General features: G+C 44.3%; 1 protein-coding gene across 2 annotated transcripts; it reads left to right on the forward strand.

Moving 5' to 3' along the window:
- Positions 1-485: 485 nt before the first annotated feature.
- On the forward strand, positions 486-16,981 carry LRRC32 (leucine rich repeat containing 32). Of its 2 annotated transcripts, none has more exons than XM_032208301.1 (3): positions 486-550; positions 8,694-8,784; positions 13,344-16,981. In XM_032208301.1, exons 2-3 carry the CDS (start codon positions 8,698-8,700, stop codon positions 15,279-15,281), a joined length of 2,025 nt encoding a protein of 674 aa, XP_032064192.1. In that variant the 5' UTR covers positions 486-550; positions 8,694-8,697; the 3' UTR covers positions 15,282-16,981. The 2 variants fall into 2 exon arrangements, with proteins under 2 accessions (XP_032064192.1, XP_032064191.1); XM_032208300.1 differs by lacking the exon at positions 486-550 and adding an exon at positions 6,386-6,444.
- Positions 16,982-17,366: the final 385 nt, after the last annotated feature.

The following is a 17,366-nucleotide window of genomic DNA, read 5'->3' on the forward strand; positions in this document are numbered from 1 at the left end:
GTCAATGTGAGAGGAGCGTAATTACCAGCTGAGAAACTGCAGGAAATAAGCCAAGGTTGAGCGAACGAAATGGAAAATAAAGAGAAGTGCAGAGGACACACACATTTTAAAACTATTACGGAGGTATGCATTCACGTGCTCATGGGAGCCTGGGAATATATAAGAGCTCATGACTGCGAAGGAATGAATTCAAGGACCGGTCTATGGGGAGTATTTTTTTTTCCTGTGACTTCAAACTTCTCTCCGAGCTCGCAGAGTTTTAGTCAGCTGGCATGCAACAGAGGTACGACTTCCCCAAGGAAACTCTTCCTCGGCTCGCACTGGAAAGGCTGCTGGGAGAGTCCGGGAGGCAGAAGGCTGCAGGCAGAGGCGAAACCACCTCCTCCTCCTCCTCCTCCTCTTCCTCCTCCTCCTCCAGCCACAGAGCAGGTACGTGGAGCAGCACGTGAAGCCAGCTGGAAAGTTGAGCCGGGTGCCTTTCGGCTGCGGGAGAGACGCGGGCTTCGGTGGCTTAGGGCAGCAGCCTTTAAAAATATCGCAGATGAGGAAGGTACTGTATAAATAAAATGGGCTGTGTTTATGAATAGGCTGAGGAACTGGCTAAACACACTGTGTAAATGGCTCTATCCACACAGCTGTATATTTAATCCATTGGGGACTTGCGCTGCAGAGAGTTAGACCCTTTAAGTTAAGGAGGCACTGCTTAGTTTATAACAATACAGTTGTCATACTCCTGCTTTGTTTTTATTCTCTGTGTTAGCAGCGACGGAAGATGGGGAGATTTTTTTTTTTTTTTCTTTCTTCATAGGACTTTAGTCTATTTATGGTGTTACTGCATTGTAGCGCTCTGAACCAGGAATGCTGCAGAGATCAGCATCGTGCGCTGATTAAATGCCACTCACCCAGCTCTCTGACACTGCGTCCTAATACAGCCTTGGGCAAATCACACCGTCCCGGGGTGACATGAAATGCTGCTTAGCTCGTCTGCTCCTCTTCCTATCGGTGCTGTCATTGGGCTCTCCCTGTTGGAGCACAAGGTGCGGGATGGCAGGGCTGCTTTTCTGCTCTGAAGATCCCGACAGCTTGAATGTCACCTTGGGTGAACGGGGACTTACTGAGAGTAGCTGCTTTGCTGCATCCGGGCTGTTATTACGAGGAATTGATGGTTAGACAATGTTTGGAAATGAAAAAAGTTCTAGAAAATCCTGGTTTATATAAAAGTCATAGAAAATATTCTGAAGCCAAACTCAGTTGTATTTTTGATTAAAGTACACATATGTTTCCTGTAAATAGAAGCCAAAGTTTTGGCTTTCCTCAACAGTGGAAATTTGATTTATTTATTTATTTATTTTTACTGAGATGTAGTCTGTTCAGATTTAAAATTGTCTTGTTATTCTAAAATGCTGAAATTCTCTGGTTTTAATAACAAAAAAATATCATTCATTTCTCTTTAAAGCAGATAGTTACAGCTCAGTGACTATATCAGTGCTTGGCCTTTTATTAATACAATGATGAATGAATTCACAGGGGGGTATCAGTACCATGCAAGTCAAATATATCAGAAATAATTTTCCTCACTTTATCTCCTGTTGGACCCTATAAATTCAGTATGTCTTTTTCTCAAATACTGACTCCACTGTCAGTAAAAGAAAAATTGCTGAATTAAAAACTGATTTCTCTCTCTCTTTGCTGTGCTTAGATTAAGGCTTGTGAGAAAAAGTTCTGTTTGGGTTCCTGGATTTCAGTTTCTCCAGGAATTTTGTTCCCCAGGGAGAGAATTTCACATTTGAATGCTTTCACCTTCAAGTGCCGGTTCGTTTCACTTTTTGTAGATGGAAGTGTTTGCATTTTCCCACCTTCTGCTGTCCCGTTGCCCAACCACTCTCTTCCAAAAATCTCTGGACTGAAGGGTTTCATGCAATTCTCATTCACTCCTGGAGAGAGAAATAAAACTGAAGGTGAATAAAGTGGGGGAACTAGCTAAACGCCATGTGTATTTGCTGTCTGATTGAAGGGTGATGTCCCCCTGAAAATTTTCGGTGGGCAAATGCTGTTGGCTGCCTGACCTGATCGAGGCACACACAGAGAATGGAAAATGTGGGAGAGAACAAGGGCAAGCAACAGCATCAAAAGCCAGGGGAAAAGGCATGATTTAAGCCTTGCAGGTGATGAAGGAGACTTGATTTGTGGACTTGACACTGGGGAGGCAGGAGGTTGAATGCAGATGGCACCAGCTAGCTGAAGCAGGAGACACTTCTCCTGGAGATGTTGTAGGGTCTCAGGAACTGGAGCTGTGCTTTCCTCTCAAAGGCTGTGGCTGAGGTTGGCATGGGCTATTTATTTTTTAATAGGGGTAATATTTATGTGGCCCCCAGCTCCCAAGTGGGATGAATCACCGGGGAGCTATTCCAGCTGAAGGGAGCAAGATTTGTCCGACTCCTGCCCTTGCAGTTCAGACCCACTTTCTAAGGCGGGAGTTTGTTTTGTTTACTTCTCTGGAGAGTTTGATTCATGCGGCTTGACACAGGACTCAACCCAAAAGCAGTGCCTTAGAAAGCAGCAGCGTTATGGATGGACAGACTCCAAAGGGTCTGAGAGTTCAAGACACATAATCGTCAAGACATATTCTTGTTTATCTGAAACCCTTGGGAACCTGCAACAAATTACGGACGCGCTCGTGAGAGCCAAAGACTGGGATTTGCTTTTCCTTCCCACTCCGGGCCATGCTGGGAAGAGGCTTTGGAGGAGAGGAGTGGTCCAAAGAGTCCCCCATCAGATCTCTGTGTTTGAGCCCTAATCCCCATGCCACATTGCCAGCTTTGGCTGATGTTGGGTGAAATCCAGTTGGTGTCTAGAAGCCAAGCAGGCAGCGATTTGCAAGGAGAACACAGGGAAATCAGGAAAGGCCCAATTCCATGGTCACAGGTGCAAAGACATGGGCACCAGTGGGATGGGATAGCCCTTATCATCTTGTGCAGGAGGGCAAAAGAGCTTGATTTTCCAATCTGTTCAATGGAAATAACCCAATCCATCCAATGGAGATGACCCTTGTTCTACAGATGTGACTGCCAAGCACATATTGAAAATGGGAAGTCAACCAAAGATATCAGGCTCTGAAACTATTTGTTTTCAGATCTCCTTTAGGAAAGGGGGCAGAGAGATTAAGAACACAGCGGATAATTTACAGAGTGGTTGGTGTGCCTCTAAGGCTGTGGTTTTAATGAAGCAAAGCCCTGGGCAACAGAATTAGTGCATGCCCTTCCCTCCTGCTTTGGCATTTGTTTCAGTCCAGGCTCATCGTCACAGTTCGGCTGGCACAGCTGCTTGGCCACTCAGTAAATCAGCCCAAGGAACAGAGCCAGCTCTTAAAAAAGCACCACAAAGCCCAAAAAATCTGCTACTTTTTCCAGCTTCCCAAAGTGACCTGAATAACCAGGTGTAGGAGAACGGGAGACTGCAGCCATCCAGGACAATCTTTGTTGCTGGCTTATTTGTATTCCATCTCCAAATCCCAATCAAATCGAAATACGCTCTTTCCAAAAGTAAAGAAAGGGATTATTTTTTCTTCAAGACCTCAAATATTTGATTTTTTTCATTGTAAAAGTGGTTGCATGCTGCTGAGGAGGCAAGGGGTGCTCAGGGGTGCCCAGGGCCAGGCCCAGCCTGGAGCCCAGGAGGTGCCCTCTGCCCCTCAGGAAGCACTGCTGGGCTGGGCGGGTGCCGGAGCCCTGGCACAGGCTGCCCAGAGAGGGGCTGGGGGCTCCTCCTTGGGGATCTCCAGCAGCCGCCTGGACGTGGGGCTGGGCCCCCTGCTCGGGGTGGCCCTGCTGGAGCAGGGCTGGCACCACAGGGACCCGCAGCTGCCCGACACCACCAGCCACTCCATGATCCTTTGACAAGGGAATCCGATCAAAAATAGTCCATTGAGAGCCCAGCCAAGAGGAACCTGCCCAGGATGGTGACAATCTCACTGGCAAAGAGTTCTGCTCAGAGCTAAACCTGATTTTTTCCATCCATTGCACCCAATCAACCCACCCACGCGCTCACCACCACCTCTTCATAGCCTTTACGCCTCTCGTTGCAAAGCAAACAAGATGATAAGAGCCCGTCTCTGGTGTATTATTTCAGCCACAGGAAAAGTGCATTGCAACACTTCAGGTTCCTGCACTTGGGAGGCAGGAATGGGGAAATCTCTGTTAGAGCAGGTATTTTAGAAGCAGGTCTTAATTAGGCAAAGGAAGTGTGGAAACGAGCAATTAGACAGCTGCTCCAGCCCTAGAGGGCAGCACAAAATAATAAATAAAAAAGCGGAGCTCACAGGCAATCTGAAATCATCTTCTGCTCAACAAAAGTGTCCCTTTTACAATGGGAATTTTTACAGGCACAACTGAGCACTGTGTACTTGCTGCCAGAAATCTGGACATGTCCAGATGCTTGGACCTGTCTACCTTTATCAACCTCCCTAATTCCTGCCGTGTGCCAGGGAAACCCCTGAAAAGCCTGAAAATTCAGGTGTGTCGTAGCTGGCTCTGAACCCCTGCCCTGCCATCAAACCGTAGCACACCGAGCAGTGGGGCTGTCACTAAGAGGAGATACGTCTTCTAGGACAGGTTTCAAGATGACGGGCTTCACTTTTAACAGCCGTGATTTTTAAACCTTTAATCCACAAGCCCTTGTTTCCCTAAAGATGCAGAACACGGTTTAGGTGCAGGGGTAGGAGGCTGCAACCCCTCAGGAATGCAACTCGCAGACACAAAACCCTAAAGTAAACACGCCGCCCGCACCGCGCACGCAGCTAAGCAATGGCATCGGCAGTGATAAGTCACTTATTCCCCGGGGCCTGATCCCGACAGCTTCTCTGGCAAAAATCCCCCCGTTTCTCAACGCCTGCGAGGACCTCAGGATGCCGCACAGTAGCTGAGTCTGCTCAGAGCACACAGCGGTGGCTAGGACCCAGCAAGAGCCTGGAGAGGAGTCCGGAGGAAGACGAGCAACTTAATTTAAAGCAGACACTGTCCCAAACAAGGTTATTTCCCTGAAAAATGCCTTCGGTCTGAAGTTATAAGTAAACCTCTTGGTGTCCTGAATGGGTGAACATGAAGCTGAAGAATAATTACCTTGGTTCCAGGACTGAATTGCTGTTGGAGAGCTGGATATGTTTTTTAAAGACATGACAAGCAGCATATGGGGATGTGAGAAACCCTTGAAACAAGGTAAATGGGGGATATTTGCTCTTTTTAACCCTGAGGGCTCTAACATGGCAGCAAAGTGTCTTATGTAAAAAAACATTGGACTGCTGGGAGTTCGGTTTGTGTTTCATGTCTTCTCTCATGTTTAACGTCTCTTTGGCACGATTAACATTGCTGTTAATTGCCGGAGCAGTAGCAGAAATTATCTTTGGGGGATATTTAGAAGGTGCTGCTGTTGTTAGCTACAAACAGGCTTAGTGTTGTAAAAGAGATGGAGGCATATGTTGCTCTGCAGTGGGAACTGGACAAATTGTGATTAAATCCTAGCTCTTCCCTGCTTTTCAAATCTATTTTGGGGGAAAATCACTGCCTTTGTCCTCCCATCTGTTAAATGGGTGTGCTGAACCTTTAGCTCTGCACCAGGTGAGGGTGGTGAGCAGCTGAGACCTGCAAAGAGAGCAGAGCCAAGGGGGCACAGCTTTGTGTCATGCTCCATGGGCTGAGGAGGGTCTAAAGGAGAAAATCTGGACAGGAAAACTCCTCAGCTGGACAGCCGAACACTGAAAACCAACTTGGGAAGGGAATCTCTGTGAGCATGGATGTGGTGTTGTACCACGAGGAGCAGCTTAACCTGCTCTGGACTTGGTCCATGTGGTTTCATATTTGGAGGAACACAGCACCAAGTCCTAGAGCTTGGGGGCTCCAGGGTGACAGCCACCTTAGGAACACCTTGAGGGACAGCATCCTAGCTTGCTGCAGCTCTGTCACCAATAACAAGACTTTAAATCAAGTTCTTGTGTTCAAATGCATCCATTTCACAGTTGCTTTTTAAATTTATAGCTTAGGAAGTTTCAAAACATGTTTAGACCCTGGGTTGTGTCAAGGTCATCATTTAGGATGAAAAGGGATGACTTTTAGCAGTATGACAAGAGAAGAGTGCAGACTGCATGGGGCGCACACTGTCCAGCAGGGTGGTGTCCTGTTGTGGGTAATATCCATGGAGATTTCATCAGCTTAATTCATCGGACCTAAACAGAAATAATTTCCATTTGAAGGCTCTGAGTAAAGTCTGGTAATTTGCACATCATTGGTATGTCTGTCTTTTCTCAGTTTCAGCAAATCAGTACCCAAACAACAAACATCATTTTCTCCTCTAACCCCCAGGCTACTCCCCTTGCACAGAGTCCTCAGGCACCCAACCTCAGAAACCTGGGCAATGAGAAAGAGAGGGAGAATGTCAGAGACATTATAGATGGTGGTATCATCAATTCCTTCTTCCAGGGGGTGATTTTGGGGTATTTTGCAAACAGTAATTTAAGAGGTTGAGAATGAGCATCCTTGGTCTTGTTTTAGAGGTGGGGAACAGAGTTCTGATCCTGCTGCAGAACCCCAAAGACAAACTCCAAGTTCTTTCACCTTGGGCTCCCAGATCATTTTCTCTCACTAATCATCTCCCTAAACTAGAAGGAATATACAATCTGAAAATAAAGCATTAATTAAAGGTCTAGACTTCTCCAGTCTCTCTCTTCCTAGTACACACCTCTTTTCTCTGGCGGTGAGGAGGAGGGATGCCTTGCTTCACTCAGAAGTTTATAGAAACATGCCCAAATATGACACAGTGCTGTAACCTCATGGGAAAGCAGTGGAGGGTATGAGCAACCCACTCATTAGGTCTTGGTGATCATTTCCTTGGCAGAAATAGTTGTCCTGAGGTGGCAGGGCTGACCTGGCTGAACCCCCAGGAGACTTTATCCCATAGAGAACCCATTGGCGTTCCTGTTCAGCAGCTGCCAGTGCCGGCGATCAGCTGCATCCCTCAAACAGTGACTAAGCAGAGGGATCTCCACCAGCTGGGCGTGATCCCATCTCCTTCCAGCCTCATGATGCTCTGTGGGTGGAAGCCGCTGAGTAACGGTGCATGGACGCCGTCTTTCGGCGCATGGGAGAATGAAATTGGCAAAACACTTGGGCCTCTCTGGATGCAGGTTTGCTCCTGGAAAGGTTTAAGAGCAGGGCTAGAGAAGCACTGCTGCCTGGCTTCCAGCTGGGGGCTGGTGCGTGTCTCACTGGCTCAGGACATCAGCAGGACCAGCTTTGATCTGCCTGCAAGAGGTTGTACAAATACAGAAAAGTTCAGCATTTTTGCAACAAATGGTGGCAGAAAGAGTTGATACCTGGAGCTCACATCAGTGGTGACTACAGCATTGATAAAATCTATTCACTTTAAATGAAACACAGTCCCTGTGCCTATAATTTCTCAATCTGCAAAGCAGAACTGCAACCACTTTGCCAGGGTCTGGGAGTCTGAATTCCTGCCAGATTTCTTTGGTTTTTCTTTGCCATCTTCAGCTACACAGAGCTGTGCTTAACTTGTGCATTATGTTGCTAATTCTTTTCTTTCTGTAAGCATCATATATTAAAAGGTAAATGAGTCTTCAAGATATTTGGGGCTGAACCTTAATGGCTTATACAAGTTGTTTGCAGCCTGAGACATACAGGTCTCCATCTCTTCCTGAAAAAGTCTTTAATTTCTGAATTAGCTGGTGTGATGTTGAAGTCTCATGCTTGAACTCAGAGACTTTATTAGGGCCCGTTGACATCTCAGGGCAGACCCCTCAGAACTCATCGGTGTCCTTCTAGAAATGTGCTGTCAGGAATGCTTTCCCTTAGCCTCATTTCCATTTTTCTCCCATTGCCCTCTTTATTCATTTTACAGTAATTTCTATGCTCTTTTCTGGAGTGCCTTGCAATCAGAGTTAAACTCTGATGAGTCCTTTATTTGATGCAGATTTTGTGTCTGTCTCTCTTTAAGGCATCAGCTTTCAAATGTATTTAAAAGCTTGCCCATACCTGCAATGTGTAAAATGGAAGACTAACATTTGGACAAAAAGATCTCAGTCCATTATTTATTTAAACTGTTTATATTAACACAACAAATCTGGATGCATGGTGACTAATGAGTGTGTAAAAGCTCTCTGACTGTGCTGGGATAAGAGGTGTGGAAACTGTTGTGGATGGAAATGGAAACTGATCCCAAATCTTGTTTCTGATTGGCATCCCTTCACTTTCATCAAGCCTTGGCCCCCAAAACTCCAGCCCAATTAAAAGCACCTGAGCTGCCTCTCTGGGGAGAGACAGGTGCCTGTAGGAGGTCACTTTGTCTTTCTCCATAGCATCTGTCACTCTGCCCAGCTTGGGCATCTGTATTTCAGTGGGTGGCATGGGTATCATCAAGCTGAAATCACATCAGAGCAGTCCTATGAGATTCCTTGGATCTTCCTTTCATGTCCTTGTGTAGATCTCTCTTTTTCCCACTTGGTTCAAAGAGACACAAATGTACATTTGTGGGTCATGCAAGCTGTAGGCTCAAAGATGGGTTAATTTATTGTACTGCATACATGCCTGTCTGTGCTTGGTGATGTTCTGGTGCCAGCTTTCACATGCACACACGAGATGACTGTGGGGTTGTGTCTGACACCTAACATAATTGCTTTTTCCCTGCAGAACCATGAAACTGTACATCGTCTTCCTCCTGGCAGTGGTGAACAGAGGGATCTCTAACTATCGGCCTGCAGAGGGGATGCCCTGTGAAATGGTAAGGATGCCTCCCTGCCCGGCACCGTGGGGTCCTGGTGAGGTTGGGACCCCATAGTTAGAGGCACTGCACAAATAATGACGGTTTCTGTGAAGGGCCCTGCTCAAAGACCAGTTGGCAGAGGTGGGGTTTGCTGGGTTAATGGATGCTCTGCAGGCTGTTCTTGTTCTTGTTCCCTTCCTCAATGTGGCGACAGCACATAAAGGGGAAAAAAGGGAAGTGTCATCGTCTCTATTTTGTTCTATGGAGAAGCTGGTTGAAAGAAATGTGACCTGATTTCCCCAAGAATGAACATGGATCCTATGACTGAGACAGAGAAGGTACTTAGACCTCAGATCTACTCCTTTATACCAGGCCTAAGTTCTTTGTGCTTTAAATAAAGCTTCTGAGAAACACATCTATAGCAGCTTTTGTAATAATGGCAAGTCTGACCTCTGCCCTGACACAGCATTGCTGCCAGGGGTGTTGCACCTGACTTCTACTGGAGCTAAAAAAAGGTGACAAAGCCTCTGGCTCCTGTACAAAATTTGCTCCTTGAATTTTTGCAAGCACCTGGTACAATATTATAAATGTTATTCATAGCTGGACTTGCTCCTTTCCCTATTCAAATACTGCTGACAGTAACAGGCCATTTAAAAATACTTATCTTCCTTTTTTTTTTTTTTTTTTTTTTTTTTTTTTTTTTAATGTTGATGCTGTTTAGCACAAATCCTTGAGAATTTCCAAAATAGGGAAAAAAAAATAATTTGTGAGCTGTACACATCTCCCTTATGGGACTCATTCCATTCCTGCCCACCCTGCTGTATTGCTGCACTTCCTGAATTCCAGAGAAATTAAGACCTAGTATATATAAAAAGATCTTGGGAAGGTGACTGGATAGCTCAATTCGTTGGCTGTTAAGGGGAGACTGATGAAACCGCTGTAAACATGACGACTTGGGTCCAATGTATCATAGTCACATGAATGCCGGGCGAGACATGCAATAATCCGAGCAGATTTCACCCCGTCCCATTTCTTGATGGGTCACAGATCAGGCTGATTGCAGAGAAGTAAACACATGCTTGTTTCCACCACTCCACTGTAAACTGCTTCCAGCAGGCCCACTGCGCAGGCCAAAAACCCCAGGCTGTACGCAATGAGGCTGGGATAAATTCGGCCCCAACTGAAAACACGCTGCAGCTGGGGGCTGGGATGCTCATCTGGTATAAATTAACAGCTCAGCATCGCTAAAGTCAGTGGGGTTTTGCTAGTCCTCATTCGCTGAGTGTTTGGTCCAATGGAGGGAGGAGGGTGTAAATCCAAACACATTTCCACGCAGCTTAAAGAGGCTGCTGGGTTAGCTGATGGGTCCACTGGGACTCCTACTTAGTTCACAGGACGATTTTTCATCACAGCCTCACTGTTTTACACGTTACTTTCCCTCTGGTGACACCTTTAAAATAACAAAGGCTCAGAAATGGAAACTTTCATCCCAGGTCTCCTGAAAGAGGCATGGGTGAGAAACCTGTACCCTTTGTCATTGGCATCCTTGTTGGTGAACCACTCTTGTAGAAGAGGTTTTATGGGGTAAAATGTCCCTACTGGGCTCTGACACCAAAGTGAGCTGCACCAATTAAACAAGTCATTACCTATTTACTGAGCCAAAGCAACTGCTGGCCAACTGTTCACAAGACACGAAGCCACATGCAAGCGAAAGGTTTTCAGAAAATTGTACAACCTTGTGTCAAGGTTGTGAAAGAACATACACATAGTGCTTATCCTGGGCCAGTCCATTCAAAATACCTGGGGAAATTGCTCAGACTTTGTTGCTCAGCCAAGCTTCCACCTGGGCAGCTTTTCTAGAGAACAGACACAGACACCTTGCAAGCACAAGCTCTCCCCAGGTATTTCCAGCCCAAATTCTTTGGTTCATAAAACTGCTGATATGGGAGCAAAAGGGCTTGGATCCAGCTGCTTTGTTAGCAGAGCTGTTGGTAAGGTGGGTGACAACTTCCACCCAGTGATGAGCTGGGAAGAACCGGAGGCAGAATTCAGATGATGCTCAACTTCTGAGTTGTTGGGTCATATTTCCACCAGCACCTGAATGGAGCCAGACACTGTATGACCAAATGCTCTTGCCAATGGCCTTTAATCAAACCGGTGACAGCACCGACTGAGCTGATGAGGTGGGAACATGAGACCAGCAAAAGCTTCGTTTCCAGCCTCAGGCTGCCAGCCCATTGAGCTGTGGGGGGAGAAGGAGAGATGCACAGGCAAACAAATGCTGTTTGCTCAGTCCCACTGAGAAGTGCTTTATCTTTCCTTCCTGGTGCTGATGAGATCGAAATTCATGCAGTTTGAGCCTGGAGGGAGAAAAGATGGTGCAGAACAGACTCGATAAGAAAGTCAGCGATTATCAAAATAGTCAGTGAAAAGGAATGAAAATCATAAAAAAAAAAAAGGGGAGGGGGGGGGAAATGTTGTAGGAACAAATGGCAGACAGTGGGAGATATGGATTTTATCAGACCCTTTTATCGCTGGGAGGGTTCGGTGCAAGCAGATTGAGGGCCCAATCCTGCAAGATACGTGGTGGATTGGGACTGACCTCTCTTTCATGGACTTTGATGGAAATGGGCCAACTGGTGCTGATGGGCGTTGGACCAGGCTTCAGTGCAGGGTGCTCAGAGGGAGCAGAGGGTGCTCAGTGCTTGTTGAGATGTGGCTCGAGGTGTGGGAAGAGATCTGGCATCTGCCTTGGGCTGCAGAGGCTGCTTCTTTTTCACTCTGGATGTGTGCATCTTTTTGGCTTCTCCCTCTTCCACAAATGGAACAAGAAGACCATTCCTGATCTGTTCTATGGGGCTCTGGGCTTAGCCCAGCTCTGTATGTGTTTTAGCTCAAAATGAGCAATTTGACACTGGTTTTGCAGGCAAGAAATAATGGCTGGAAGAAGTCAGAATATTCCCTCCTCTCCTTTTCTAATTTGTTTGTTTTTGGGAGATCTGAAAGAGCTGGTTAGAAAAAAAAAAAAAAAAAAAGAAAAGAAAAGAAAAAAAAAAAAAAAAGAGTGGGTTCAACTTTTAATAAACCATTATTTCAGATCTTTGGAGCAGCTTGGGTATATCTAGAGTTTAGATGAGCACTAATATTTTTCTGTCACATTTTTATGTGACTCACATGATGCAAAAGAGAGAGTTACAAAATGCTGACTATTGCCCCACTTCTCACAAACAGACCTGCCACTTCATTCACCTAGAAGTTCACATGAAGCAGATGGTTTATAATATATATATTTTATTTTAATGTTTCTGTAATGTCTGAAAAGCTAATACAAAACTTTGCGTCATGGAATCTGGATTCCGCTTCTTTGCAAAAGTTAAGATTCAGCCAAATTTTTCTCTCTTTTCTTTCTGATCTTTCTACAAACAGTACATGACCCGGTCACCCATATACATTCATAACAAGAGTTTCCTTTCAGTAAATTAAATGCTGCCTAAACCTTTCACATTCCTCTTCTTCCTGCTGCTGTAAGTTCTTCCTAACAACAAAATACAGCTTGACATTTATGCAAGGATGATTATCTTCATGTTTCCAGTGTTCCTTATGAACACACACTCCAAATTTTGCTTTGGACACAGATTCAGTTCAAGCTGCAATTAAACAGACATGCATTGAGAAGACGAATTTGATAAATAGATGAGTTTTTCTTCACCCTAGTGGTTAGAAGTGAACAGAAAAAGTGTGACCCTCACTTCACATCACAGCCTTTTTCCCTTCAAAAGCTGGCTTTACATGATATGTCTTCCCTGTTGCATTGGGAATGTCTTGTATGGATGGGGATGGAGCATATGGATGGAGCATAAAGCATGTGTGAGAAGATAGGAAATGTTGCCTTGGGAAAAGGATAAATATAGATGGTAAAAACAGGAAGAGTTTAGAGGTTTGCATCAGAAGTTTTTGAGTAGTTGAATGACGCATTTGTTTGCTGATGCATTGCTTACCTATGCCATGGCTAAAGAAAGGCACAATCAAATACCTGAGCGGTATGACTAACAAGGAGAGATCCCACAGTTTGTACCATAGGATCCTTATCTTTCCATGTCCTTGGTTTTGAAACTATGCTGCCAACAGAGAGGAGCTTTTCAAAGCACTTATTACTATTGCAAGTGGAGTTTGCAGAAACTAATCGAGTGATTTAGGATGAAGCTGAGAAAAGCAAATATCAGGAAAAAAAGAGTGTTTGATTGCAATGGAAAGAGGGGAAACTCCTTCACATGGGACTATTAAAATAAGCCTGGGAGAAAGGTATAAAAAGGAGAATGTATAGTAGGTATCTCTTGCAGGTAGCAGATACAACTCTACTGGTCTTTAAAATGAAATGCGTGCTAACTGTTATAGCTGTGGAGAAGCATTAGGAGGACTGTGTTTGCTGTCTGAATGCTCAAAAAAATAATAATGTGATCAGTGTTTCAGGAGAAGGATCTAATTGACTGTTGAATGCTATTTTCTTTACATTTAATGCAAATATATTTTTCCTTTGTCAGGTGATGACCCCTTTTCTCTCTTTCTTTTTCTGGCAGACAAACTTGCAGGCATTTTGCCACAACAAAGACCTTCGGCAAATCCCTCATGAGTTCCACTCAAACGTAAACAAAATCGATCTGTCTGGAAATCTGATACAAAGGATCCCTGAAATGCCATTACCATTCTATACTTCTCTCCAGTGCCTGGATTTAAGCTCTAACCAGATAAGCTTCATCGCGCCTGGAGTCTTTGCACACATGACAAGTTTGCTGGAAATAAATTTAGCCAACAACCACTTATACGAGCTCGCTCAGAATGGGACAGAGGGGATCGGACTTTTACCCAAGGTGGAAATACTGGACTTGTCTCACAACAGCCTCTACAACGGGATGGCTGAGTATTTCATAAAGCAAGCTCCAGCACTGCGGTATCTTTCCCTGGCAGACAACAGTATTATAATGATATCGCACAAAATGTTTCAGGGTTCTCCAGGTCTTGTGGAGATAGACCTTCAGAGCAATATCATCATGGAAATAGAGGAAGGTGCTTTTGAGTCTCTAGTGAATCTTTCCAAACTTAATCTCTCCATGAATTCAATTACTTGCATCTCTGATTTCAACCTCAGGCAGCTGGAGATACTTGACCTTAGCAGAAATAGCATTGAGTCCTTCCACACCACAGAGTCGGATGATGAGTATAGCTTAAGAATTTTGGATCTGAGTGAAAACAAACTACTTCGCTTCCCTGTCTTCCCCCTGGTGAACAAGCTGGTAACTCTGAATTTATCAAAGAATTTAATTCAGCTCAGTACTGAATCCTCTCATAATAAAATGGACTATATGGAGAATGACTGGCTAGATGCTTTTCTTCTTCTTGATCAGAAGCAAAGTAGAAACAAAAGTTCTCTTAATTTATCCCAACTTGTGTATTTAGACTTAAGCTATAATGAAATCAAATCCATCCCGAATGAATTCTTTGAATCAATGTTGTCCCTCCACACCCTTAATCTCAGTAAAAACTGTCTTCAGTCTTTTGCAGTAACTTATGACAGTGCATTGATCTCCCTAACTGTCCTTGACTTGAGCTACAACTCTTTGCAGAACCTTCTCCTGGACTCTGTCACGCTGTCGAATTTGAGGGAGCTCTACATTCAAAACAACCATCTTCAGACCCTGCAATTTGATATCTTCTCAAGCCTTCCTAGTCTCAGGCTGCTTAATCTACAGAGCAACAACATCAGTCTTTGCAGCATGTACTCAGGATTAGCTAAGCAGAGACTTGCTGGGGAGGAGAGTGGTTGTGTGTCATTCGTTGATTCTCCTGCTCTTCAGTACTTGTACCTCGCTGACAACATGCTGAGCATCCTGCCAGCGTACACTTTCTACAAGACTTCTCTGATTGCTTTGGATATCTCCATGAACCCAGGCCTGAAAATTGAAGTTAAAGCACTATCAGGACTGGAACGGTCTCTTGAATACTTGCATTTACATGGCAATAGCCTGATAGAATTAAATATTGACTTGCCTTGTTTCAGTCACCTGAAACACTTAAACCTCTCCGAAAATCAGCTGAATTGGCTGCCTAGGTGGGGTAGCGACTCTCCACTGGAAGTTCTGGACCTACGGAACAATAGGTTTAGTTCATTACAGAACAGCAATATTTTAGCATTAGAAAATTCTCTTAAAAACTTGTATCTCACTGGTAACCCACTCAATTGCTGTGGAAATATCTGGCTCTCATCGATGATCCAGAACAAAAACGTCCACATCCCCAATGCAGAGCACTTAATGTGCCAGCACACTCAGAACTTCGGGTACCAGGAAGAAATGCACATTGGGAACATTAGACCAGAAGACTGTGAAAAAGAGGATCTAAAGAAAATCAACTTCCTTATTATATTAACGTTTGTGCTGGTTTTGTCCGTGATCATCATTGGAGTGGGTTCATTTTTTTGCTTCCGCAGGCAGAACTTCAGCCATCAGTTTAAAGCATAGCACGCAGATTGCCTTGAAAACAGAATAAATCAGGTGCTACACTGTCAGTGTGTAGAAATGAAGGGTTAAATTCTCCTCTTTGATTTTTAACTGTGGATTTTAAGACAGTTTCAAAGCGCCCCTGAACTATACCACTATAGAGTTCTGGGTTGCAGGGACTAAAAGGAGAATTTGCCATGTTTTGTACTTGCTTTATTCACAAGCTGATCTGCCTAAAAAGTTTATAGAGTGGTAGAAGAGGCCCCCTGTAAAGCCCTGTTGTTGTGAGGGAGGTGAAATTTAGGATACTTTGTTGATGTCATCTTCATAAAAAGGCTTCATGTAAATTGAGTGATGTAACTGAATCACTTTTTTATGACGACATCAGCTTAGTAGAAAAGTGCTGCACCTCCATGAGATATTTCACCTTGCACTGAGATTTATTTCTTTCCTATCAGGTTAGAAATAACATCTACCAAACATTGAACTGAAATCATAAAAACTGGCACCATGGCAGGTTAAACCACGATCTTGCACAGTTTAAAACTGATTGAAAATCTTCCTGGAGTTCCAAAGAAAAGAGAATTCGGCTAAGTGAGAAAATGCATTTCATGTCTGATGTGCTCATGGCAATCGTTTAGGAAAACCATGGCTGACCATGGAAACCACAGACCTTAGTGGTAGCAAACTCTGTGGACATCTTCCTTTGCTTGTAGTATGATGCTGCAGCCATTGGGGCAAGACATGGGGGGAAGATGAGATTAATTATACTAGTCTTGGCACTTAACACCCACCAGGGGTGTAACAGAAATCTCAGGTGTGAAGCAGCTGCACTAAATGTTACCCAGGCCTGCTCAGAAGGTCACAGGTCCACAGTTCAACTCAAAGAGGAGAAATTTGCCCCTCACGTGCAATACATATTTAACTGGGTTTAATGTGAAGAAATTCATCTCTGGGGTGAACGCTTTCTAAAAGAAGTCTTAGAGAATGAATTTCAACCAGCTAACATTGGACTGAAATGTTTATATTTCTTAGGAAAACTGTTGGGAATTCACTGCATACAGATACATTTCAATGCAAAAAGATAACATATCTATTTTTAAAGTTCACAGGAGGTTAGGCAGGCAAAACACATTTTAAAGATGCAAGCATGAAGCAAGATACAGGGAACCGAGTCCTGGGCCATTATTCAGATCAGAGGTCCACTATCTCTCCCTAAAAAGAGATTATGACATAGAGGACTGGTTGCAAGAACAAGTCTGTAGATCCTCTTTCTGTGATGGGTTTGACACAACCGACCCACTGAGTCACTAAAAGCAGGCACTGACATATGTTATGTCCCGTATCTGATAGCAGATTCACCCTTTTGTAGTGAAGAGATGCTCACCAACAGTGGGAGCCTGACCTACTGACGGCATCCAGTGGCTTTGAAAGGAGCTGTGTCAGGTTTTCCGATAATGCCAGGAACTGTACATTTAGGCACATAAGAGAAATAGAAGTCAAACCCAAACCTGTCCAGGTAAATAACTCAAATTGCTGCTCCACTTCTGTTTCTTCCAGCTAGTGAATGTCAAAATTAACACACTACAAAAAAAGATGTATAATTCTATTTTTCAAGCAGATATGTAAGAAACTGGCTGGTAGATTTTGTTGTGGGATTTTGTACAATAAAAACACCTTTGGATTTTGTAAAATACACAGGGATGTGAATATATTAAAGCACCAGCTTGGAATACTCCACAGATGAAAGCAATGTCTTCCATTTTTTTTCTACGTTGTTCAGACTCCACCTTAGGTCTATAATGTCTTGTCCCAAAGCAGGGACAGCTGGCATGTACTTTGGAGGGCAACCAGTCAACATCAAGATCTACTGAAGAGGTAGGCAAGTGGTGTTGAAATAACTCATTTACTTGACCAGTCAGCAGCACCAGGACCTGGTCTAACATTTTAATATGAATCAGAGAATAAAAAACATATGAATCAGACAATCACAGGCTGGCTGAGGTTGGAAGGGGCTTGTAGAGCTCATCTGGTCCAACCCCCTTGCTCAAGCAGGGCCAGAGTGGGTTGCCCAGGACAATGTTCAGATGATGAAAAGTCAATGGA

The sequence above is a fragment of the Aythya fuligula genome, chromosome 1 (genome assembly GCF_009819795.1).
Source record: "Aythya fuligula isolate bAytFul2 chromosome 1, bAytFul2.pri, whole genome shotgun sequence".
NCBI classification, from domain to species: Eukaryota; Metazoa; Chordata; class Aves; order Anseriformes; family Anatidae; genus Aythya; species Aythya fuligula.